Source organism: Pagrus major, chromosome 19 (assembly GCF_040436345.1).
Source record: "Pagrus major chromosome 19, Pma_NU_1.0".
NCBI classification, from domain to species: domain Eukaryota; kingdom Metazoa; phylum Chordata; class Actinopteri; order Spariformes; family Sparidae; genus Pagrus; species Pagrus major.
The window spans coordinates 19,412,574-19,421,886 of NC_133233.1; the positions used below are offsets into that span (position 1 = coordinate 19,412,574).

At 42.8% G+C, this 9,313-nt stretch overlaps 1 protein-coding gene across 4 annotated transcripts; it reads left to right on the forward strand.

Annotated features, from left to right (window-relative positions):
- The first annotated feature begins 1,165 nt into the window (after positions 1-1,165).
- On the forward strand, positions 1,166-8,505 carry LOC141014753 (zinc transporter ZIP12-like). Of its 4 annotated transcripts, XM_073488662.1 has the most exons (12): positions 1,166-1,417; positions 2,104-2,430; positions 2,508-2,715; positions 3,290-3,447; positions 3,581-3,752; positions 4,692-4,864; positions 4,991-5,146; positions 5,338-5,418; positions 6,522-6,594; positions 6,729-6,887; positions 6,999-7,186; positions 7,684-8,505. In XM_073488662.1, exons 1-12 carry the CDS (start codon positions 1,166-1,168, stop codon positions 7,810-7,812), a joined length of 2,076 nt encoding a protein of 691 aa, XP_073344763.1. In that variant the 3' UTR covers positions 7,813-8,505. The 4 variants fall into 4 exon arrangements, with proteins under 4 accessions (XP_073344763.1, XP_073344764.1, XP_073344765.1 ...); XM_073488663.1 differs by lacking the exon at positions 5,338-5,418; XM_073488664.1 differs by lacking the exons at positions 1,166-1,417; positions 2,104-2,430; positions 2,508-2,715; positions 3,290-3,447; positions 3,581-3,752 and having other exon boundaries at positions 4,800-4,902.
- The last annotated feature ends 808 nt before the right edge of the window (positions 8,506-9,313 follow it).

The window sequence follows — 9,313 nt, forward strand, 5'->3', positions numbered from 1 at the left end:
TATCAGCCGTTCAATCACCCCTACTAACTGCTGGCCACCCCATTTACCTAATGTTGAAAATGAGGCAGTGCTCTCCATGGCAACAACAGCCCTCTAAGGCTGTCGCAGCTAATCCTCGGGAGCTTACTCAACTCTTACTTCTCGTAAGAGGGTTTTAACAGCAGCGCCAATGCCCAAGAATTCTACCCAAACAAGCTCTGGATCTTTTGTTTATCCAACCGGAGGAGGAAAACAAACCTAGTTAATAGCAGCTGAGAGGAGCAGAGGGGATAACGGTAGGCCCGTTTCATCTGGTAAGCTTTCTCATCCATTCTATCTCAGGTATTACTGCAGCTTTTGCCCTCTTATCGCTCGGTCGGTTTGACCTGCAGGGTGCATGTTGTGGGAGGATGTTGGAAAGCGTTGCGAGAAAGCTTGGCATGTTTGCACTGTATGTTTGATCTTTGATGACTCAGAGATCATACAGAATAAGAAACCTTTTGATTCAAACGTCCCCAGTGCTTTATGCATTGGGGGCTCTGGGGCTCGTAGTCAACAGACAGCATGAATGCACTCACACCAGCTCCTGTCTTGTTCCTTTACAATTGATGCTGTTAAATAAGGAAACTGATTCAATATTTATACCATAATGAACGCTTACACTTTTTAAAACATTCTTCAGTGTTACAAAAATGATAGGTGAGGCATTTCCAGGCACTTTAGGAGCATTAGTTTGTTTAAGATATGGCTCTTTGTCTGTGAGCTGCTGCTTTTCATTAATTATAGCTTTTCCGTACTCCCTAGTTCTGTTCAATACTAATTATTTTCTCCACTGTCTCCCCCTTCATGCCCCCTTCTCCCTGCCCCTGTGCTCTCTCACTTGCTAATCCTTTTGTTGTGGACTGAGGGGCCCAGGCTTTGGCTGACCATTCGGCACTGTAAGGGGTGGTTCAGCTGAGGGGTGCCCACTGAGCCTCTGGTCCTCCACCAGATCAGGCGTACCTATTATTAACACCTCCCACAGCTCTTCTTCTCTAGAAGCTTTCTGTTCTCTCTTCTTGTTCACCTTGGAACAAACTTCTCTCTCACTTTGCTTGTTTGTGGTTTCTCTCTATCATCTTCACGTTGTCTCAAGTCCTAAGACAGTCCTGGGAGCTTGAGGGAGTCGGACGGCCTTGGTAAGAACATGCACTTCAGGAGCAGTGCTCCCACTTTGCTGCTGCTGCTTCTACGTGTTTGTCTTCTGGGGAGGGTGCTGGAGGTTAAAGGGCAGGAGCAGGGGTACCTGCAGGAGGTTCTCAGGGCCTTGGATTTGCCCTTACGTACCGACGACGAGCCACAGCTCCAAAAGAACCACACCGGTATCCTGATCGCCAAGCTCCTCAGGGCGGTGCACTGTGCAGAGCGAACTGGTACATCTCAGGGCATCTGTGACAAGGTACGGTCTATACCTCCACTAATTAAGAATTCCTAACTAAATCAGTGACGCTTTGAGATTGTAGGTTGGGTTGGCCACCATCCCAAAGCATCAGTATTTGTCAAGTCGGAAATGGGACTCAAAAATCATCTTTCATACAAATTGGACCTTTAACATTATCCTTAAGTATCACTACATGATAAATTGAGCAACTTTTAGTACTAAATATGTATTCATCCCAGTCCTGCCTGCTTATTCTAAGAAACATACTTGTTATGGCTGGAATGTGATTGAATGCGGAGGCTTAAGAACTTGACCCCTACGGGGCATTCATGCTGAGTGGCTTTAGACATCCCTCAGTTTTGCATAATAAACTCCATAGAGTGGAGTTTTAGGTACTTCACATGTTTGTGCAGGCAGGCTAACAATAGGATTATATGTGTGTGTCAAGCTTTGGTCGTGAGATTTAAAAATGAAGAGAGCAAGGAACAGTGTTTCACTCTCTTAAGCTTTTGTGTGTGGATCTAATTGGGCTTGTATTCCCCTCACCAAACAAACAGCAGCACAAAGCTTTTCTAGGAAGCAGAGTACAGTGAATGCAGAGAGAAATTAGGCCTTTTTATAAGGAAGATATGACCTGGTAACTTTCTATCCTTAAAATCTGCCCAAAATGGTTCTCTTCTTCTTACATGTTGCTGTTCTTGCAGTGCCTGACACCAGACGTAGCTCTCTCTGTGCTCGAGGATGATGGGAAGGCTTACCTCTCTCGGGAGGAATACCAGCGGATCTCCACTGTTCTGCTGTACTACATAATTAACCTAGAAGACCTGTGTGTGTCAAATGCTGCCTCTCCTTCCTCCCTAACCTCCTCCTCCTCGTCCTTTGGGAACCATCAGTTCTACCTTTTGGCCCTCACCAATCTACACCCAGCTGAGAACAGCCTCTTCCTATCATCCAGCGAAACAGAAAGTATTCTGCAGATTATCAACCAGCACTATGACCCCTCCAATCAAGATGCCTCATCTGACTTGCAAGTAAGGGATTTTTATTTGAGAAATCTTTCTCGACGGCTGCACATCCAGACATGATCATTTCATCTTTTATCCCACAGTGTATTGATGCCGCTGGCCTCCTTCAAGATGTTGGCGTGCAAGAAGATCCAGGTGCTGGTGTGTCTTCTGTGCCCAAACTGGCCGCAGCTGTCATCAGCCATATCCTGCAGGGCCACTGTTTCAGACAGAGGAACCTCCCGTCTCCTGCTTTCTTTACCGACTACATATTTCAATCCCTAAATCGCACCAGTTACCTGCAGATAATGGGTAAGTTCCAACGCACAGGTGGCACATTTAAACAGACTAACATTTGCTTTTTAGCTGCAAACAGAAGCTCTATAGCTCGCTCTGTCTGTCTCCAAAATTTCCCAACCATTTGTGGCCAGAGGTTTCACCTTAGGTGGCTGATTTATCTTTTAATTACACAAAGTCATTTGATCCATTATCATTATAAAAATACTGATTATAGCAGCTTTAACTCTTCAATATCTTCTCTATTTAAATTCAATTTTACAGGGGTTTCCTCTCGCTGCCACTGAATAGGAGGAATGAGTCATCATGCATGACAGAGTAACCAGCCCTCCTAAAAGATTTTCAATAGTCTGGGTTTTTAAAGAGAGGTTTCAAATACGTATCAGATACATTGCTAAATACAGGAAACCAGCAGGCTCAATCCAAAACCTTGATGCTGTATTGAACGTCACTACTCTCCAATTATCAGTCATCTGCGTTGCTGTTTGTTTTGCAAACTTTTCTTCAGCTCTTTTTTCAATCTCATTTGCATAAAGTGTTTTCACTGACCTGGTGCACAGTGTCATGACGCAGTGATTTCTTTGCTCAGACTTGGAGGAGTTGCTTCATCAGCTGGGAGTAGGACAGGAAGGAGTGACGCACTCTCACAACAGGAAGAGGCGGAGCATCACAGGGAGATCAGAGAAAGGGGCCGGGCCGGATGGCTGCAACCATGAACCCCGAGGACTAAATCAAGACTGGGCGCAGGTGAGGCTGAGGCAAAGCACCTGTTCTGATGATTACAAAAACCATGACAAAATTGCTGTGAACTGCATGTTGGTTTGATTTCAAGAACCTCCTACTCATCCACACACTTGTCCTTTACTTTGTTTCTAATTAGGTATGTTTTTCAGCCAATCAGCTGGTGGATATTTTTTCTCTGAATCCTCATTTGCCAATTTCCAAGGAGCACTTCAGACAAATTTGCCCAGCCATCATTCAGCAGTTGCTAGGCAATGCCTGTGAGTCTGCAGAGCAAAAAAGAAGAGGATCTCTGCCCACTGCTCTCGAGAGTAAGACATTGTATCTCATCGTACATATGAAATATACATATAATATTATCTACTGATTGACTTTTTTACGACAACATTTTGGAGGATGTTTACTCATTCCTTGAGCTTGTAAAGTTACTGCTCAATTCAATACTTTTCCAGTCACTGTAGAGACACTAGCCAAATGTCCATCAACAATAAAGTTAATGAATTTGGTCTTTACATTTTCAAATGGGAGTACATGACAACTTTTGTGTTGAACTTAGCTTTGTACCGGCCCTCGTCTTATTAAAATTGTCCAGTGGTTTCACACATATTTACAATATACAGTGAAAGCTGTCTTCTTAGCATGTAACATTTTGGGCGACTCCCTTTGGTGTTGATATTACATCCACAAAAAAGCTATATAACACTTTAAAAGAAAGGGAAAAACCCAAAAGTATGTTCCCTTTTAATATTTGTACAGAAAAAATGTGTCTAAGTGCCTGACACACCAGGCTGACGGTCGGCCGTCTGGCATTGTCAGGGCAGTCGGTGAGCCTCCGTGGCTAGGTAAGGTGTGTCCCACACCGTTGACACTGCAAGGCCCTTGTTGGTGGCTTTTTGCCCGGTTGAGCATGTAGAATCAGCAGCGGCTCATCGTAGTTAGTATTCATGATTTCACCCATTTAGCATGGTTTATCCTTATTTTCTCCTCTGCCTCTTTGCCAGGGCCATTTGCAACTTTATTTATCAGACATTAGAAGCAGCTATATTAGCAAGAGTGGTGTCAAAAATGCTGCTTAATCATAACGTCCGCAGGGAGGTTTTTGGCTGCCAGCTGTAATCTAAGCGGTGTGTTCAAGTGTAGCTTTTTAGCTGAGACACAGGAGACGTGAGGCAACACAACAGTCAGCCTTTGTTGCAGCTAGTTCTGATGTGTCAGGGCCTTAAACTCTCAAAACTCTCTCCCCTCTACAGAGTATGGCTACAGCACAGCTGCTGTCCTTCTCATCACGTTGGGCTCCATGCTCGGTATCTGTCTGATCTTCTTCAACTCCTGCCAGGAAACCTACACACTCATCCTACAGCTGTTTGTGGGCCTGGCAGTTGGAACCCTCTCAGGAGATGCCCTCCTGCACCTCATACCACAGGTATAGGACACAGAGCCACTGCACCATCCTCTGTAACTGTGAGTCAAGCGCCATACATGTATAAAAATAGTCTGTGTTGACGCTGGAGTAAATGTCTAATTATTTCCCTCTTTGTCTCCTTTGGAGATCCTCGGTCTCCACGATGACACTCACATTCATGATGACCAACACTTCACAGAAGGAAAGGACTATCTGTGGAAGATTCTGGGCATGATCGCAGGGATCTACGGCTTTTTCCTTATTGAGAGAATATTTTCCTTTTTTGTCCCTTCTCATGGCCATGTAAGAGTTTAGATCTTTGTAGCCTCTATCAATTTAACGACGCAGATACTGTAAAAAACATAGAAGGAAAAGTTGATGCTGATTTTCTTTATCTAGCCAGAGGTTGAACTTTTAGATTTTTCCATGAACAAGCAAGTTATCTGAGCTGACTGCTGAGCAACAGCAGTCTCATGACTTTCTTTTGTCTACAGGGTCATTCTGGTGACCTTCCCTTAGAGCTCCACTGCAATGGTCAGTCGCAGAGAGGCAAGTCCATCTCCACCATACAGCTGGTGAGTCTCATCACTGCCCTGACTCAACTGTAATGTTTTTTAACTTCATGTTCTTGGCAGCAAAACCTGATTCCAATCATCACCCCTGTTATTTGCTTTAGAGAGGGGACGTAGGGAACATGACGAGGCAGTTCCTGGAACTTAAACAGCAAAACATTTAAAGAGGGTCACACATCAAGTGCTTAGAAGAGAGAAAAAAAAACATATATACGTGAGGTGTAGTGCTTCTGCATGAGTGGTTACCTTTTTTGTCTGATGCACCCCCAGATAAGAGAATCCATTATTCTGGTAAAGTTCAGCATCATATTAAATTGTAATACTATTAAATCAAACTGTTCTCTATTACTGTCAAAAATAAAAGTTTAATTCCTACTTTTCTTCACACCCAAAAACAAGATGCAGCTGCAGTAGCAGCTAAATTAATACACTTGGTAAACATTGTGTTTACTGTGCTGCACCACTGTGGAGTAACTAGAATCAATATGGTTTAATCTTCCCGTTGATGCTTCACTCCCACAGTACTCCTCCACCCAGGCATCAAGAAACCACTAATGCACTTATAAACAGTGGAGTTCTGCTAGAGGGCACTGTTGACAGGAGAACAACCAATTACAGCACGATTTTGGACATTTTTTCGCTTGCACACATATATATCAGCTTAGAAACGGATGTTACAGTAAACTAAGCAATCCTTCAAAAAATCTCTGAGCACACATACTGTAGATCAAAGTCATTTTATAAAACTGACTGAAATACAGTTAAATCAATTTTCCTTTGCTGCTATTATATAACAGGCGATGAAGAGTGGTGTGGGAGGGAGTGAAGGAACAGAGCATGTAGGATGTTGGAGAATGAGAAGTATTGAATCATTCAAAATGCACTTCATGATTGTGTTGAATCGTGTACAGTTGACAGTCTTCAACTAGAACGTATCGGACACAGATACGGGTCAGGCACATGGAAAGACTCTTGGTGCATATAATATCCTGTTTTGTTGCATTTGTCTCATTCAGGCCCCTTCATTTGCCCATATTTAATTTCTCGAATTATCAAAGGTTAAGTGGGTTCAATCTGTGCTGTGAATAATCATCTGTGTCCTGCAGGGACCAGTTGATGACTCAGAGTGCACAGAAGTATCTCCTGAACTCACAGACACAAGGAGGCCTTCACATCAGAGTAAGCTACGTCAATATGAGCTGCATAACACAGCTGATTGCGATGTTCTTTGTAATTAATCGCCTGGCATGGCTGATTAATTGTCATGGTCTGAGGATGAGCCCTAACGATACAGGCTCTCTTTGTGTTCCCAGGACAAGGGGTTCCCCTGCTGGCTGTGATGGTAATCGTTGGAGACAGCCTTCATAACTTTGCCGATGGCCTGGTTGTCGGGGCGGCGTTCTCCTCTTCAGCTGAGACTGGCATGGCGACCACCGTGGCCATCCTATGCCACGAGATCCCTCACGAGATGGGTGAGAGTTCATGGTGCTTACTTTGGGAATGCTTTTGTTGTTTGTTGGCTGAGGACAGGAAACACTCTGGTTGACTGGCGACTTATCTTTTCTCCGCTTTCCGTCTCAAAGGGGACTTTGCAGTGTTGCTCAGCTCCGGACTCTCAGTGAAGACTGCTGTGCTAATGAACTTTCTGAGCGCTTTGACGGCCTTCATGGGCCTCTACATCGGACTGTTCGTTTCTTCAGAGATGGAGGTGCAGCAGTGGATCTTCACTGTTACTGCTGGCATTTTCCTCTATTTGTCACTGGTAGAAATGGTAAGGGAGCCTTAGTAAAGGATGAGGCTTGTAACAATATCTTTTTGCCAACAAATCCCACAAAAAGACTAAATCCAACAAGTAATCTTCATCTTGTGTGGCAGCTGGATTCTCAAATTTATGCATGGTCACAAGATCACCCTTAGCTTGTGCATGCTTGTGACACTGCAGGCTGTAAACATCTATGGTGTCCTCCTGTAGGGTAGCTAGCTTAGTTAGCTATCTGAGAAAATATCTCTTCAGCCTCAAAATCTCCCAAACTCACCAACTTACACCAGAAAAAACACCTATATGGATACACAGCTCTACAGGGAAGTGGGAAAGATATATATGTTTTGATTTTGGGTGTACTGTCCCTTTAAGAGACACGTCATTTCTTGACGATGACAAAATTACTGAATATCAGCCTTTTCTTAAAAAAAATCCTCATTCTAACCAATGTTTCTATCAAAACTTTTAACAATTCAGTTATACTCTTCATTTCTTTCCCTTTCCAGCTCCCAGAGATGAATCGAGTGAAGACCGACAGACCGTGTCTCATGTTTCTCCTGCAGAACCTCGGCCTATTGATGGGTTGGGCCTGTCTCCTGCTCCTCGCACTCTTTGAACATGAACTCAAATTCTAATTGTGCAGTGTACGTAATGTACAGTATCTCTGCAAACATCACAGGGTTGAGCTGAGGCGAAGGTTGACCTGTTTTCTAGTGCTGTTGACTTTTTCTGCTCTTTACACATTCAAGTGTTAATGTGCTCAACCAGAATGTTTTAACAAGTCACTTTTGGTCCATGAGTATTTATGGTGTTGTAGTGTCCGCACTGGATGATAAACATTAGTTAGCTGTATGAATCCTCTTTTTTATACTTTGATTTATTTTTGTATGTTAGGTATTATGGGTGACTGTATCTGGACAATCAGTAGCTCTAATGGCCCTATTTGGAAGCATCAGATACAGTTGTGCATATTTGCTGTTCTGTGAAACATTTGCATCGTCTCAAACACTCAAATCATTTGATTTTGAAGTAATTTCTCACCAGCAAAATATAAACTGTTGTAAATCTACTTGTTTTGGTTTGTATATATTTTTTGTCAGTGTCCTAATACTTAGAGGGGGATGTGTAATTTCAAAAGTCACCTAGACCACATGGGTTTTTGTTAATTTTGTACAATGACATATGTTATGTATTGAGTTGGGTAACGCTTTATTTTACAGGACTGTAATTTCTAAGACGTTTCCTAAGAAAACTGTGTTGCTTGGTGTGATTATTTGGACACTGGAGACAGTGTTCATTCAGTACTAATCCTTTGAGTCCATCTTTCATTAAAGGAGCAATATGTAATAATCTTAGATGAAAACTTTAAAAATTGAATGAAAATTATCAACAGAATGTGAATAGATGTCTACGTATTGTGTTGCAGAGATATCTAGTAAGATTAGCATGCTAACCAACTAGCCCCAGCCTGGCCAGGTCGAAAGCTACACAAAGCTCCCGTCTTAGCCATGTAAACATTAACACTCCTCCAGTGCTTTCCAGGGAATGTCCTTGGAAATTGTTAGAAGATAATAAAATAAAATAGTGCATAACCTTAATTTGAACATATAAATATACAAAACCTGATTGGCGTAATGAGAAACTCTTACATTAGGTGCAAAGAAAGGATTAATATCTCTTTGTTGGACATAAGCTGCTCTGAAACACATTTATTTTTGAAGCCCTGTTTGGATAAACATTGCTCTCCCTCTGTGTCTCATCTCAGAGGCATTTTTCTTTGTTTTTGAGGCCTCTCTGTGATCCAATATGAGGGCACTTCCACCCACCTGAGCTACTTGTTCTCTTCATCCACCAACCTGGGTGACTAATGCTCGCTGTGCAAGACAGAAAACTCCGGAGCGATCCGGCCCACACAGCACACACGCTCTTTACCGGTCAGAGTGGGCCTGTGAAAGGAGGTGGAGGAAGAAGAGAAAATGAAGAATACATCAGCACAATGAGATAAATGAAACACAGCAAATCAACTTATTTGTACATAAAATTGGATTTGTGATATTCAAAAAATGAGTGGGCTTAAGAGATTTTTTTTTTGCTCTTTTTAATCAGCTTGCTTTAATTACATTCTGGAGCTCTCAG

What these genes read in the sequence shown, in the direction of transcription:
- LOC141014753 (XM_073488662.1), top strand. Translation starts at nt 1,166, where the DNA reads ATGCACTTCAGGAGCAGTGCTCCCACTTTGCTGCTGCTGCTTCTACGT. An exon ending in ATGCCTCATCTGACTTGCAA is followed by an intron (nt 2,431 to 2,507) that starts GTAAGGGATTTT and finishes TTTATCCCACAG; the next exon opens with TGTATTGATGCCGCTGGCCT. An exon ending in AAGGAGGCCTTCACATCAGA is followed by an intron (nt 6,595 to 6,728) that starts GTAAGCTACGTC and finishes TTGTGTTCCCAG; the next exon opens with GACAAGGGGTTCCCCTGCTG.